The sequence below is a fragment of the Pygoscelis adeliae genome, unplaced genomic scaffold (genome assembly GCF_000699105.1).
Source record: "Pygoscelis adeliae isolate BGI_AS28 unplaced genomic scaffold, ASM69910v1 Scaffold386, whole genome shotgun sequence".
NCBI classification, from domain to species: Eukaryota; Metazoa; Chordata; class Aves; order Sphenisciformes; family Spheniscidae; genus Pygoscelis; species Pygoscelis adeliae.
The window spans coordinates 912,096-929,039 of NW_008824940.1; the positions used below are offsets into that span (position 1 = coordinate 912,096).

General features: G+C 44.1%; 1 protein-coding gene across 1 annotated transcript in view; it reads left to right on the top strand.

Annotated features, from left to right (window-relative positions):
• The window catches only part of GRPR (gastrin-releasing peptide receptor), a 24,548-nt gene that overhangs the window by 3,660 nt on the left and 3,944 nt on the right, over nt 1–16,944 (top strand). Inside the window, exon 2 of the mRNA XM_009325470.1 lies at nt 16,309–16,660. Within this exon, the coding sequence (XP_009323745.1) occupies nt 16,309–16,660 (352 nt within the window). The remainder of the gene's footprint in view (nt 1–16,308; nt 16,661–16,944) is intronic.

The following is a 16,944-nucleotide window of genomic DNA, read 5'->3' on the forward strand; positions in this document are numbered from 1 at the left end:
AATGGCATCCTGGCCTGTATCAGAACTAGTGTGGCCAGCAGGAGTAGGGAAGTGATCGTGCCCCTGTACTCGGCACTGGTGAGGCCGCACCTCGAATACTGTGTTCAGTTTTGGGCCCCTCACTACAAGAAGGACATTGAGGTGCTGGAGCGTGTCCAGAGAAGGGCAACGAGGCTGGTGAGGGGTCTGGAGAACAAGTCTTATGAGGAGCGGCTGAGGGAGCTGGGGTTGTTTAGCCTGGAGAAAAGGAGGCTGAGGGGAGACCTCATCGCTCTCTACAACTACCTGCAAGGAGGTTGTAGCAAGGTGGGTGTCAGTCTCTTCTCCCAAGTAACAAATGATAGGACGAGAGGAAATGTCCTCAAGTTGTGCCAGGGAAGGTTTAGATTGGACATGAGGAAAGATTTCTTTACTGAAAGAGTGGTTAAACATTGGACCAGGCTGCCCAGGGAAGTGGTTGAGTCCCCATCCCTGGAGGTATTTAAAAGACGTGTAGATGAGGCACTTAGGGACATGGTTTAGTGGGCATGGTGGTGTTGGGTTGACGGTTGGACTCGATGATCTTAGAGGTCTTTTCCAACCTTAATGATTCTATGATTCTATGATTCTGTGATTTCAGAGGAGACAGGATAAATCACCGTGTCAAGGATACCTATCTCCCTCCTTGGGTGCAGAGGAAGCCTTGCTGTTTAGCACTGATTAGATGCCCATATTTGTGATGGCTAATGTTCAGTGATGTGAACCTTACCTGAGCTGCTCACATGAGGCATGTGAATGTCCCTGTTCACATGAATCAAAGCCATGGACCGTGGGAAAACAAAATCTCCTAAACCATCAGCTGTGAATAGCATCACATGGCACTGTCTCCAAGGAAAGGGAGACTTGTGAGTGCACCACAGACTTTTTGTCTATATTCATCTTCTGCAAAAAATAATAATAAACCGCCCTCAGTTCCAGTGTCCTTCCATTGACAAAAGCAAGTGGGAACAACTGCTGGCATTACTGGAGGTCTGAAGGTATTGTGGTGATGCCTAGAGAGACCTGGCATCTCTGGGATCAGAAATCTGCTGTGTAAAGAAAAGCATTGGAGTGTGATACAACAGGGTCTTTTCCAAAGAGGTGGCCATTCACAAGATGAAAGGCAGTGGGTAGGTGTGATGGGCAGATACAGTATGTGAGAGAGCAGTGAAACACGTATGCTACCTGTTACAACAATGGTACAAATCATCTTGTAGAATCATAGAATATCTCAAGTTGGAAGGGACCCATAAGGATCACAAGTCCAACTCCCTGCTCCTCGCAGGACTACCTAAAACTAAACCATATGACTAAGAGTGTTGTCCAGATGTTCCTTGAACTCTGACAGGCTTCGTGCCGTGACCACTTCCTTGGGGAGCCCGTTCCAGTGACCAGCAACCCTCTCGGTGAAGAACCTTTTCCTAATGTCCAGTCTGACCTTCCCCTGATGCAGCTTCGCTCCATTTCCTCGTGTCCTATCGGTGGTCACCAGAGAGAGGAGATCAGCACCTCCCCCTCCTCTGCCCCCCCTTGAGGAAGTTGCAGACTGCGATGAGGTCAGTCGCCCCCCAGTCTTCTCTTCTCCAAGCTGAACAAGCCAAGTGACCTCAGCCGCTCCTTGGTTGCTTTGGATCACCTTCTGAAGACGAGTGGCCCAGTTTTAATAGATTTTTGCACAGCCCACATCATGGGCACAAGGGTGTACCTTCCTGAGGTACACTTTTATTCTTTCCATTTCCACTTTCCCATGTGTTAGGCAGGGTTAATAATACCGGATCTATCATCTCCTGGCGACTGGAAACACTCAGCTAAGTGCCAACCTCCACCACAGAGCACCTAAAGCTGCTCAGTTGTTTGACCCACCAAGACCTAGTGGTTGTCCAGAGGATTGACTGCTCACTTGCAAACTTTTCTCAAGGAGAAACAGAGGGACAAACAACTGACCTCAGCTTTTCCTGCAGTGGGAGCCTCCCAGCCTGCAAGGTGCTCTGCGTGCATTTGGACACAGACGAGCATGCCTGCACAGGTTTGGTTAGGTAGGGCATAGGCAAGGGACCCCTAGGTGCTTAGGTTGGCTCTGTGTAAAAATGTGAGATCGCATCAGGCTAAAGTTAAATTATTTGAGAGAGTGTGCAAGAAAGGGCAAAAAAGAATTAACACTATTAGAAATGGATTTTCTGTGGGACTACTCCGCTGGCTGCAGGGAGCTTGTGTCTGTCTAGCTGAGTTTGCAGGAGCCATGGGAGCTGATGGTGAGACCTGTTTTCCTGTGAGCTTGGCAAATTTGCAGAGCAGCCAGGAGAGGGTTAAGGCCTGCACTGTGCTTTCAGCCACCCTCCATGAGCGATAAGGCGCCAGGGCTGAGTATACAAGAGCAAGGAAACAAGTAGTCGATGTGTCTGTATGTGTTTGTGTGTTTTAGGACTGTAAATGAGGTTGGCAGGGGAAGGACATCTGTCTGCCCTGCTGCTCTGCTCTGTCGAAACAGCGGATTTCTTCAGCTCATCCCAGCAAAGAGGGAGTTTGGGGTTGCCCGCCCGCCTGCCCTCCTCCTCCTCGGTGCAAGGGGAAGGGGTATAGAGGTGCCTGTGAGAGCAGTCACAACTGGGCCGCTAGCCCAGGCAGAAAAGCCAAGACTGGCTCAGCAAGTGACAGGAAATTAAGGAAAATCTTTGCGCAGTAAGAGGAAAAGCAGCCCATTTAATTGCCCTTGTCATGGGAGATGTCTTTATTTAATTGACTGTTTCTCCCATGACTGACAGGGTTTATACATTTGCATTTGAATTACCCAAGCTGTCAAGCACTGATCATACTTCCCTACTGTTTTGCTGACATTGTAAAAAATCGAAATGCCCTGGTGCTCATGCAGTGAAACCTTCCTGAAGTAATGCTGTTTCTACAAGTACACAGCAGAGTAAGTGTAAAGTGTAATTAGAGTTTACAAGCAGCATCTTTACTTTAAGCACCTTGGATTATCTGGATTTTAGTGCTGGAAAACTGCAGCAATGCCTGCCAGCCAGAGCTGCCTGCTGGCCTGTGGTAGAAGGGAATGACGGTATAGTGAGACACATGGGGTGACATTACGCGTGAGGTTAGGTGGCTTACCTTGGTAAGACCAGCTGCAGACAGCAGCAATTGCAGTCGTGTGGGAGACCTGAAATGAGGACATTAGCTTTGGAAATGTTGACCTCAGTGCTTGGATGCAGCGATGCTGCAGTGCCTCCAGCTGCGCTGGGTCCCTTGGAGTGGGTCACAGACACAACTTTTGATGTTCCTCTGAACTCACATGACAGTTTATTTATCTAAAAAATAAAAAAAACTTCAAACAACCCTTTCTCCCAAAAAAACAGTGGTGGAAGGAAAGAAACGAATCCAGAATTTCTAGAAAGATACTTTTAAACATGCAAAAATCTTTGTTTAGTGGACTCATCTCTTCTGCGATTTGGATGTCTCCAGCCCCTACTATTAATATTACATACAATACCAGAGGAGGAGTAATATCTATATGTCAGTTCATTTCTTTTATTTTACAATCACTGGATTATGTCTCCACAAGAGGATTAAGGGAATTATGCCACCCCAAAATAAAGCTATGGAAAGCCAAACCGGATTTCCATTGAGTTGATTTACAGAGTGACACTTTTTTTTTAATACCATCAGTTGTAAAGTGTCAGGTCCATAGTGGTTATGAATTTATTCTGGGCAGTCTAGTCACAGCATTCATGAAATCCCTTCAGGTCACTAAGGCACTATTTTGGGGCAATTTACTTGTGCTGTAATTTACTGTGCAGCCTCAGGAAGGTTTTGAGAGGGTGGTGGAGAAAGCCACTCTCTGTACTACCAAGACAGCCTCTAATCCAGTCAATGCAAGCTGGCAGAATGATACCCCCACACGTACATTTTGGATCCACTGATGTGATCTCAACCAGAACATCAGTCCTTCCAAGCCAGGGAAGAAAACCGGAAGGGCTTCGGACCCCAGCCCAAAGCCTTCCCTCCCACTGAAGCACTGGGCAGCCCCTCCTCGACCCTTGCCACTGCCATGGTGTCCCTGCCACTGCTCTTCCTGTGCTGATGGCACAGGGTACGTGCAGAGAGAGATACACGTATCTCTCTCAGCCGATGTACAGAGTCTTAGATCCTGTGTCGCTGGCCACTGAGTCAATATAATATAAACACTCAACACCCTTGGTTTTATCTCTCATTTCCTCAGCCCCTGCATCCATCTGCACCAAGAGAAACAGATCAAACAGCACAAACTTTCTGAATATCTTGATTAGCTGGAGCAGATGGCCAAAACACAATAGACGTACTTCTATAACCAGGAACATTAGAGCTCCCATTTGTATCAGTGGGACCCGTGCACAAATCCAAGCTTAGAATCAGTGCTAATGTGCTGGAGACTGTCAATATTTAAGCAATCAAAAGGAAGAAAAGTTGGATTACCTATTGTTTACATTTCAGTAAAACCTAAAAACCCCAATCAGTTGTCATGGTCTCACGGCACGAGGTGCTGTACACACCGTTAATAAGGAGAGTGACTGGCTGAGGAGAATTTGCTGGCTGTGTGTCAGGCTGAAGGTGGTGGGCTGGGACATCAACATCGCTGCAGGGAGATGAGCCCACGGTGGTCCCACCAGCTCAGGCGTTAGTACTTGGTGTTCAGATCTAGACAGCAGCCTGGCCGAAAGAGTAGAAGGGAGTTGAGCTGGAAAAGGAGAAGCAGGCACAACCTGTCCTGTATGTGCAGTGAAACATCCAGTAGCTGCTTTGCTTACAGACAGCCCTTGCAATAACCTGTTTTCCTTTTATTTTTTAAGAGATTCCAGTGCTAGCCCTGCTAAGTCTCCTCACCTTGTTTCTCACCAGTTCCGCACCGATGTGCCCACCTCACCCCATACCATGTAAGACACCAGGGGCCATGAGATCCTGTCCAAACTCCTGCCCATAGCAGGCTCTTCAATTCGCACCCACACCTCCTGCTGCATATGACCTCAGGTGGAGCAGGGGTCTGCTCTGGGGCAGAAACCAAGGGTGATGCCTGGGCCCCCTCGCAGTGGTGAGGCACCAAAAGGGAGCAAGCCAATTGCTGTGCTGTAGAGAAAGGCAGAAAGCTGGAGTCCCTTGCAGGAAACTCCCCTCCTGATGCCAGGCTAGTGATCAGTTTAACCAGAGCGCAGAAGACTGTGGAGCATCAAAGGGAGAAGTGTTGTCAGAGCTCTGCCTATCCTGTCCTTGCCTGCCCTCCAGCTACGGCCAGTCTCTGCAGCTCCATGGGAAGGCAGAACGGAAAACAGTACCACAACACCCTGAAAGGAAGAAACATTTCTTCACACCTGCAGACAGCCCTGAAGCATGTGATTTAGTCATGGATGCTCAAATGACCTGGGACAGCCAGAGATATGGATGCTGGGCTAGCACCAACTGCACTAGCCATCTAGTTCAGTAGCTCTTCTTGCCCCAACCTGTGCACAGAGGCTGCTGAATATCTCATAGCATTTGGGCTAAAGCAGAACTTTTCAGTGACACCAGGCAACTTTCTGAGTATTCAGACTAAAGGTGCACATATCACCCTGTCCCCCTCATGTGTCTCCGGCATCCTATTATCCTCACTGCTTAGAAATTATGTCATATTCCAAATCAAAATTTGTCTGACCTCTAAGCACCGCATAATAATCTAACTAATAGCGTGACTGAAAGGCTGAGAGAGCTGGGGTTGATCAGCCCAGAGAAGAGAAGGCTCCAGGGAGATCTTACTGTGGCCTTTCAATACTTAAAGGGGCTTATAAGAAAGACGGAGAGAGACTTTTTACGGAGGCCTGTAGTGACAGGACAAGGGGCAACTGTTTCAAACTAAAAGAGTGTAGGTTTATATCAGACATAAGGAAGAAATTTTTTATGATGAGGGTGGTGAGACGCTGGAACAGGCTGCCCAGAGAAGTTGTGGGTGCCCCATCATTGGAATGTTCAAAGTGAGGTTGGACGGGGCTCTGAGCAACCTGATCTAGTTGAAGACATCCCTGCCCATGGCAGAGGGGTTGGACTAGATGAGCTTTAAAGGTCCTCTCCAACCCAAACATTGCTGTGATTCTGTGATAACAGCAGTCAAGGATAGCACGAGACTGTTCAGCCCCAACATGCAGCTGAAAGTTCATATAGAGGTGATGGTCTCTTATGACACCTATGTTTACCAAAGCCACAGAAAGGACTTAAGCATCATATAACTGACTTAGCTTTATACTAGCTAGCTCAGGTACTGATTACACTAAAGCCATGACACGGTGAGAATGGCACAGGATATCTCCTTTTGTCAGGTGCAGAACAGACACTCCAGTGTCTCCTCTTGGTCTCCTTTTTCCTTGAAGGATCCCCAATTTCTTGGCATAATCTGCTCACTTGGGTCCTAGATATACTATTTTACACCTGTTTGAGTTAAAATGGCTTCTGTTAGACTATGGCCATTTATCCCAATGACTCTACAATATTATTACAGTCTGGTCAGCCACTGTGTCATGTGCAAACTTTCCCAGCAAAGGTTTTATAGCCTGCTCAAGGCAGCCGATATATGCAATAAATAACACTGCAGCTAGAGCAGGTTCGCAGGACCCAGGCTAGAAATGGCTTGAGGCACTTCTACCTTTTACTGGCATGTTTGAGGAACTGCTGGGGAGGCCATGGGGCTTGGGGTCCCCATCTAGCACGGCTCCACCTCCCAGGCCAGGACTGCTAATTTCAACTCTTGTCCCATGGGAGGGGGGCTGGGATTGCATGGGCGTGGATAGGGGAGGGAGGACCACATGTGCCCCGGCACACACATGTGCATATTACATGCACAGTCACCCATACCAATGTGCTCATGCGGGCTGCGCCTCTCGTGTACACCAGCATGGCCCACACCCTTTTGCATCACCTGCAACGTTGTGACAAAATTAAAAAAAAAAAACTAAATCTGCCATGCATTAAACAAGACAGACTGATATTAATTATCACCTGTTAGTAGGCTTAAACTCTCCATTATTCTATCTACAACTGGTCTTGGGCAACCCAAATACTTGCAGTTTTCTCAGTCATACCTTCCAGCTTTCCGAACTTCACAACTTTGGAGCCACTTCTTGGGAATTTCTCCACTTTTTCAAGATTTGTAAAAAAATTAACACCAGTTGTTCCCCAGCTGGTTCCTTTAATATTCCTAGGTGTAAATTTCACAGGCCTGCTGGTGTGAAAGTGTTTTGTGTTAGCAGGTGTTGGCTCACATCTTCTTTAATACAGCTGACGAGTTTTCTGCTGTATCTATAGCACTGCATACATGGTATAGATACCTCCTCCACATTTGGTCTTAAAGACACATATCTAGTCATTGCTTTTCACCTTGTCTCATCATTGTTCATATCTTCACCATTTACGTGTATGCCTGACTTACTGATATTTTTGTTCCTGATGTATTTAAAAATGCACGTTCGTCAGTTACACAGTGACCTTTGACTTTTTGTTGGCTCTTCCAGCTTCCCTTATCAGTCACCGACATTTTTAAACTCCAATATTTGCTGTCATTTACTTTTCCTTTTTTCCCATCTGGTGGGTTTTTTTTTTTTTTTTTAGTTACTTCTTTGAGGTTTTAGTATGATTCCTCATTTTCTCTTATTCGGGGCAGCTTTTTGCCCTGCACATTTTTTTCAGGGCAAGGTGGAGGAGACAAGGGAGGAGGCTGGGGCTCAGCTACTGATGTATCATTAGCATGCTCCCTTTACATTTATGTTCCCGGTCAGTTGATCTGACAGCTGCTTTTAACTTTAGGAAACCACCTTCTCTAAAGTTCCATATATACATATTTTACCTCTCTCTCTCCCCCCACCTTTCCACAAAATTAAGATAAGCACACCATGGCTGCTGTAGTTTAAGGAACTGCTAATTTTAAGGTCAATGATGAACTCTTCTTTCTCTGCCGGAACAAGGTACAATATTGATTTATTGCACATCGCAGGCAGGACTTTTTGGGTTGAGAAACTGCTATTTTTGGAAACTCCAATGCGTTTCTATAACTGGCTCTGTGAGATATCCAGCAATTATGCCACGGGTTTAGGTTACCCAGTGATGCTGTTTTTATGCACCAACGGTGGTGCTTTCAGGAGAAATTAGGCTGATTCTGTAGTCAGATGAGGGGTCCGCATCTGAAGCCCCAGCTTTGGTTGCCCTGGTTCAACCCGCAGGCACACCGAGCCCCTAGTCCCGTGCCATTGACAACCCTGGTGACTTGGGCTGAGGCAGCAAAGCCTTGGATGGAAAGCATGATCAGGGATTGCTCCTTCCCACGCCCTGTGGCCCGGGTGCCAGCACCTTCCTTCCCAGCTCAGCTCCCGGTGCATACCGCATTGCAACCCTGGCACCAGCAAGCTGCTCCACCAGGACGTGATCCGGCAGCATGCAGTGTGAGCACGGGCACATCCCTCTGCCTGTACCAGGCACTGAGCATGTAGAAAGGTGCACGGTGATTAGCTGGCACCGAGGTGCCAGGGCATTGGCTGTGTGTGGGAACTCACTGGTTTTGAAGTCAAAGGATGTTTTTAAATGAATGGGTCCCCATCCTTCTTCAGACAGCAGGTCTCACATCCAATTGCAAGGACTGTAACAAACTGTGAGGCTGGCCGCACTGAAATCTCTGACTTGGGATCAGGGTTTCATTCAGAGACTTGGCTGAAGATCACCTACAGGGAATAAATACCCTGGGTGCAAAGGGGGTCTTTCTAGTAAGGAAAGCATCATCCATGGGACTCCCACTATTTCCTGCAGTAACCTTTGTATCCATTGTTTTCCATATGTGTAGTTAATTTCTGAAATATTTTATGCTCTAGATGGTCATGGTTAGGAATAGCAGTCACCATCAAATGGTTACTATTTAAGCTCTCCTTCCCCAGTGTGTAGTGCAGTTCAATGGTCTCTAAAACACCTTGTCTCAATTTTGACCTTAGCCATTCCTGGACTGAAATTCCCATTCATCCAGATTCCAGGATGATGTATCAAGATGCAGGTATACAGACTGAAATTTGAACACACGCTTCAAAAAGTGAGAACTATGCCACTTCCATCAATGCCTCTTTTTTCTTTCTATTGAAATGTTAATTAATAAAAAGAGAAAGTAGGCAGTACCTGCCAATGTATGTAAGACTAGCCCATTAGAGATGTCATTGTGCCCATATGCAATTTACTAAAGTAAAGATTTTAAAAGCAGATGTTAACCCAAGAATCATGCATAATAATGATAATCCTAACTAAGTATGCAGAAACCAGATAGACCCAGAATAGACTGTCGGAGTGTGTTGATGCATTAGACAGTGTAGCAATTTTGTGGATTTATTGAATTATTTGTCTTCAGAGCTATAAATATTCATAACATTCATGGTGGAAACAATAAAGAAAGTTTGGGGCATTGCATTTCTCATAAATTTCTTCTTAGTAAGACTTTTACTTTACTTTCCAAGTGGAGCTTCATACTCAACAAGGCTACACATTCTTCACTTACGCAGTCTTCGTGTAGCATCAACTTTTTCTCTGTTGCTTGAGGCTTGTTGCATGGTAATTGAGCCAGTCCTTCATATTACGTGGGCAAAACAATAATGTGATACTAGTAGGACATAATTACAATGAGAAGGTTTTCGTTCAGTCTTTTCATGGGCCAAGACCAAAACAATGTGCGCACATTAAGCTTATAAATGGGAACAGATGACTGGGGATCAGAGGAACTGTGAATTGCATATCTTTTCTCCCTCTTTCGGTTACAGGTGGGAACAGAGGAAATATGGGGACATGCTGTCTGAGAGGCAGTTCTTTCATCATTACAATAGGAAGTGGCTGCAATTTCAGGAGCTCATTTTCTAGAGCTAGGAAGAACTTAGCGTTTTCACTTCACAGTAATTTACATGAATATTTTTGTAAGACATTAGTCCATTCCAACTAATCCCTGCTTTTTTATTTAAGTTTCAGGTTCACATTAGCTCAACATCTCAGAATAGAGCTCAGTTTAAACAGATGCAAAAGTTTGTAAGTGGATTTCTCACTTCAGAGAAAAAACAGAAAGCAGCAATATGGCAAATCTTTCCTTCAGCCTGATGCAGTCTAAACACTGGGGTTGGTAATGAAGCAAGGGCGGGCAAGCCTGAGATTTTGTTTGAACAGGTTTTAACGCACTTGTTTTTTTAAACCATTATATAAATTCAGGAGTGGGGCCCAGGATCTTTTTATGTAAACAGTGTAGGACATAGTAATGGATGATATTATTAGAGGAAACTTTCCTTGACTCTAAAGTACTCCTTCAAATTCATTTTGGAGGGGCAGTGTCCCATTTCCCTGTAGGAAGGATGGGGAGGATTATTTTTTTTCTTCATGTATTTCTTGCAAGCGTGAGGTTGAGCTGCAAGAAGATAGGAATGCTTGGAAGGACTGTGATAAAAAAGGGCAGTACTTTGTGACAGAGCCTATTTCAGCCATTTTCTCTTGCTACACTCCTACTGCTGAAAAAAGTAAGGGAGAAAGAGTTTTGAAAGCAACTTAGTGCCTCTTATTAAGTCGAATTCAACAGATGAGAGGGATGTAGTGGCCAGCACATAGCTGCTATACAATCCTTGCTGTCATATTTGGTCACCAGGAACATCGACAGCCACCTACCTGTGTGACCAGCAGCCTTCGCTGCCGTGAGGGAGGGATGTTTCTTTTCCATTGTCACTGGCAGGAACTGCAGTTATTACAGAGGACACAAATTATTTTGGCTGAAATTAAGATCTACTGACCTACCACTTGTAGAGACACTGCAGAAGGTGGTATCTCCCATCTTAAAAAAGCCTGTCTCTTTTTTTGCACCCCATACCTACCAAGTATACAATGAGGGCTTGTTGTATGGGCCATCTGTATTAGCTTTAATTGCTGACATAAGGGAAGGGGGAATAGCAATAGAAATATCTGATTTTCCTCCCATGCTTTAGTTGCTTTAATTTAATTTTTGTGGCTGTTGTAGCAGGCACAAGTAAGTGGATAAAGGTGACAGGAGAAAAATATGAGGGATGCACTGGAGCTGCCACCTTAGGGATAAGGTCCTTTCTTCCCCATTGTAAGAGCAAAATTGCAACCCTTCATATCTCTATGCTTAGGAACGTATAGGCAATATGTCTTTGAAGGCAAAGTCTGTTTATACTTCAGCTGGTGTGTATTTTCTTGGCTCAGCTGAGGAGCACAAAGACAGCTAAAATATTTTGAACCAGCAGAGAAGCTGCATCTAGGAAATTTTGACATCCATTTGGGGCCTTATTTTGACCTGTGTCTTTGGAGACTATATTTGTAACTGTCTTTTTCATTATAAAGCTACTTCTGTGTTTATATTTGAAGTTGTGGCTTTGGGGCTAAGTGTACGATATTAACCAATGTTTGCATAGTCAATGTTTTAGAGTACATTAGGTGGTGTTACCGTTAGTTACATTATTGTTAACACAAGGATAATGACACAGTTTTCCAGTTTCCCTGGCATATTAACCTCAGTGGGAAAAGTATTTACCACAGAAAAACCTTGCGTGTGTCACATTTTAGTGGTTTATGGTCATTTCAGTAGTTTCGATTGTGAGAAACAATTATTCAATGAGCACAACAGAGATCCTAAGAAACGCGTATAACACATTTTCCAGGATTCAATGGAGAGGCACGCACTCTGTGGGCTGCTACCAATCCCCAATGAATTTTGGGGATTAGGTTAAGAAGTGATCATGCATTATATGTTATTGAATTCTGGCATTCTGGGTTGAAGCAACCCTCTCACGAGACTCCTTTTGGAGGACTGGAGACTGACCTGGAGAAGAGGGACAGCACCAGAACCACCATGGCCGGTGGAGGGGACAATTGCCCTACAAGGTGAATCCTCACAGTGCCTCATGAACTGTGATTATATTAATTGCACTTAAGATAGCCCCATGGGTAATTTCTTTGTGCGGGCTTCTTTGAACAAGACTGCGAGACATAGACATCACTGGCATCCATCCTGGACAGAAGGTCATTGGTAGCTGCTGTGCACGAGGCAGGTTGCTGCTTCACAAGTGCAGTGGGAACAAAGAAGTTCAAAGACTGAGCAGTAGTAAAGGTCAGTGTCTCTTTCATATTTCCTATCAGACCGGCAGCCCAGTCATTTTCATCTGGGCCATTTGACAACTGGCGAGAGATTGGAGCTGACCCAAGTTCTTGACTGTATCATTTTTTATTCAGCTGAATCTGCAGAAGGCATATTTTTCTTTTTAAGTTTTGGCCTTTGTTGTAAGACATGGTTTTTAAACTTTTTCAAAAATTTCTTTAAAAGCGGGTCGGGAAAGGAGTTCAGCTGAAAAAAAGTGATATCCATCAATAGTTAGAAACTGAATGTGAGAGCAAGCAGAGGTGGTCAATCCAGAGCCATGTCTGGATCTACTGCAGACAAGCTGAGCATGCAATGTGACAATGTACTCTCAGAGCCCGTGTCACCGCATGGGTTGAAAATAACGCTGTCATAAGACCTTTGCATGAGGGCTCACTCAGCTGGCCACCTCGGTCCATGGCTCCACTGAGGTATATAGGCATATTCATCAACGTCCCCTTCAAAGTGGATTGGATTATTCAAATGTTAGACGTTAAATATGGAAAGTTATGTGCCTCAGGCTAACTCATTGAAAAAGAAGTTGTAGAGGACAAAGCTGTGGAAAGCTTGAAATAATATTTGGCACACAAGCTGGAAATACAGATGCTGAAAAATAGGACCAGCTGCTGCTCATATCCAGTCTACCTTGCTGAAGGTCTTCAGAAATGTCAAATAAATTATGAAATCCAGGGTTGACCCTATCAGGAAAGTGGTGTGGAAAAGTAAAGGCGTGAAGGAGTTTCTGAGCCCTACTCAGAAACCAACCAGGAGGTGCAGCTTTTTCACTCCCTGAGCACCGACCATAAGCACATCTTCCAGTGGTCTCCCAGCCCAAGCCCCAGGCTGGGGGTCTGATCGCTCGTGCCCCATACCCTTACACAGAGCAGCCCCTGCAGCTGCTGTCCAGAACCCAAGCTGGTGTGGGAGAGTATAGCTGCTGAGATGCAAGCTGAGGAGAGACCCATCGACGCATCAGCAAGGTGACTGGAAATGGAGACTCCCACCAGATCAATACTGATCAATTAAGCATTAATACCCAGAGGATAACATAGATTACTGAAGATTTCTGAATCAGTTAGCCAACCATCAAAGAAGTCATGCAGATAGTCAGCAAAATAATTTGATTCAATTGTCAGGCTCTTAAGAAAACATCTACCTGTGTTCCCACATCTGAGAACCTACATTTTCAAAGCCTATTTTCTAGCTTTGTTTTTTCTATTTTATCTTTTTGTGCTTTCAACCTCATGATTTGGGTCTACACTGAGTCCCTTGCAAGCAAACCATCCCTCAGATCTTCTTTTATATCTGCTGTAGCGGGCTTTAAAAAATAAACTAAATGCCTTATAATCAGTGCCAGCATTCCTAGCCATTTCTAGTTATGGTCTTTCAAAATTATATTGTTTGGAATGCCATCTCTAATTAAAAGGTACTAATAACTTAAAACGGATTCATTTTCTGACTCTCCCTATTCTATTAATGTCAATAAAAATAAACCAGAATCTCTCTTTCTCTGTATTCTCCAATTCATTCATGTTACTGGAAATCAATACTGGAAAATATTCTCCCAGCTGGCTATATTATGTAAGAAAATCCCTGAAATAATTATGCTAACATGCCATGTTGATAAGCATACAATAAGCACCTGCTGAAATACCTTTGAATTAACTAAATTTATGAATACCTTGATATGTAATTAATTTCCTTTTGCATTTATCTTCCCTAGGGTTTACTGAAGATGTTCAGTTATCTAGTTTTTCTGTCAATAATCTATAACTGGTGAATCAGACTATAAATTGAGCTATTTCAGCTACATTGTTTTAGTAATCTGCCCAGCTCTTCCCTTTTATTACTGCAATAGTCATAACATCGTATTTAAGTGCTGCGGTTTTCTTCACCTGAGATGATGATCTTGCACTGGAAGGTTGTGCTTTGTAGTATGACACCACTTAATCCCCAAGTTCAAAGTGCAAGTTAAAGAGGTGCTAAGCAAGCCTGAGAAATACTGTGTCTGGCTGCTGCAGCTGTACAGCGGGAATAAAGGGGAGCTGGAGAGCTTGGAGAATAAGTGGTTAAACAGAAGACTATTGAGCAAGGTGTTTGCAGTCCATTAAAAGAAACATTATCTACACAAGACACCTGTGGGATTGTATGAAGAAACGCCTGCAAATGACGAGATGTCCAGATACAGTCTTTATAAAAACAAATATAAATAAATGTAAATGTAGGTATGTATGTACTTATGTATACATGTATATACATGCATATGTATAAAATATATGCATATAAATATATGTGTATGTATATAAAATACACACACACAGATGTACACACATATACATACATAAAAGGAAAAGGTAGGTATGCTGAACAGGGTATTGCTTATAACTAGAAGTTGAATGTGTGCTCATCCTGAAAATAAGGCAATTGCCCGGTTAAAACAGTGCAGGACTGATAGAGTCCTCTCTGAAATGCTGAGTTTTAGGATAGCGCAGGCTACAATAGGTAGGGAATCAATCGTGTACATGAAGTGCCCCTGGTTTGGGCTGCCAGGCGGATGGACCCTACTGCGTGCTCCCTGGTCTCAGGCAGGGCATTATTCTTGCTACCTCTGCTCCCGCCCCAGTGGCAATTCGGCTGGCTGAAAGAGCTGGGATCCTGGTAGGAGGTTAGAAACGGACTCTGGAGCAGCCACATGGGAATGGGGGATGTACCCTGCCATGCCAAAAGTGGGCTGGGACAGCCTGGGACGCAGGCACCCATCAATCCCCAGACAGCTGACAGTGACCAAGGAACTTTAGCCTGGAGAAAAGGAGGCTGAGGGGAGACCTCATTGCTCTCTACAACTACCTGAAAGGAGGTTGTAGCGAGGTGGGTGTCGGTCTCTTCTCCCAAGTAACTGGCGAAAGGACGAGAGGAAATGGCCTCAAGTTGCGCCAGGGGAGGTTTAGATTGGATGTAAGGAAAAATTTCTTTACTGAAAGAGTGGTTAAACACTGGAACAGGCTGCCCAGGGAAGTGGTTGAGTCACCATCCCTGGAAGTATTTAAAAGACGTGTAGATGCGGCGCTTAGGGACATGGTTTAGTGGGCATGGTGGTGTTGGGTTGACGGTTGGACTCGATGATCTTAGAGGTCTTTTCCAACCTTAATGATTCTATGATTCTATGAACCAAAGGGGCAGTGGGCAGTGTGAGGTAGATCCTGGAAAAAACATCCAACAGATTGTACTTGTTATGATAATGTCCCTAAATAATAACTTATGAAACCTGTAGATATTAATTCCTAATTATCTTTTTTCTTCTACTCTGTTCTTTATACGCATATGTGAACTGTCATTTACTTGGAGTGTACACTCCTGCCAGAGCAGGGCTCCAGCAGATATGAAGCTCTTCTGTTTTCTGGTCCTCTTATTACACACATCAGGTTCAAATAAGTTTGCTTCTTTCATTTTCTTGGATTCTCAAGTACAATTTTCTGAAAGGCTGAAATCATGAAAGACAAAATTGCAAATCAAAAAAGGTCTTCTACGTATCTAACATAGCAAGCAATAATTTTATTTTTTCTTCAAGAAAGTCATTTAGCAGCTCTGGCTAGTTAGCCTGGGTGCACTGAGTTATGGACAACTCTTAATTGCCAGCTACACCACCAAACAGCAATTAAAACGGGCAAGATGTTCTTTGTAGCTTGAGGAAACATAAGATTTGGCTTGCAGGAGGCCAGTGTACTCACAGCTTAAAATTAAATGTGTGGCAAAATCTCAATCCAGTTTCCTTCAATACTATTCTGTGAAGAGGTGTAAACTGCCATATGCTTTTCAGGAAAAGTCTATGATTGCACTTCCTATCTTAATGCTATTTGGACACATACATATTAATGTCAGGCAGCACCGTGCTTTATTGAGTCAATTACAAATTAAATGAACTCAGAATCAATACACATGAAACTGAATGGACCTATGACAGGTGGATCTGGTTTAAAATGAGAAATCTCTTGAAAACATTGAAATATAAAACACCAGAAAAAAATTCACAGTCTTGAGTAAAGAAGGATTTTGTTTGGGGTTTTTTTCTAAATAGAAGGGATGAGCAAGAATACAATGCCTGAGTGTTGAGGTCAATAAATTATTTCTTTCTTTCTCTTTTTTTTTAGGTATAAAGCTATAGTAAGGCCAATGGAGATCCAAGCATCCCATGCACTGATGAAGATTTGTGTGAGAGCTGCAATAATCTGGATTGTATCCATGTTGCTTGCCATCCCTGAAGCAGTGTTTTCAGATCTGCACCCTTTCCATGACAAAGGGACTAATAAAACCTTCATCAGCTGTGCTCCTTACCCACATTCTGATGGGCTGCATCCCAAAATTCACTCAATGGCATCATTTCTGATCTTTTATATCATTCCCCTATCTGTCATTTCAGTATATTATTATTTCATTGCTAAGAATTTGATCCGGAGCGCTTACAACATCCCCGTGGAAGGAAACGTGCATGTGAGGAAACAGGTAGAGACTTGACTTTCTTCAAAAATCCACATTCCACGTGAATCTGGGAGTAAAGAGTGAGCATTCAGGAAAACATACACTGGGTCAGACTGCGTCTGTTGTGCTAATTTTAATAGATTAGGTGGGCTAAAAGAATTAAAATGGTTGAAACAAGCCATGGCACAGCGCTAAACAGTGAAAGTATCTTCTTGTGTTTCTAAGTTCAGAGACTTTGGCAGGGTGGTTACCATGGCAAACACAGCAGAAAACCCATGCCAAAGCCTAGGAAGGTATTGACTAGGATG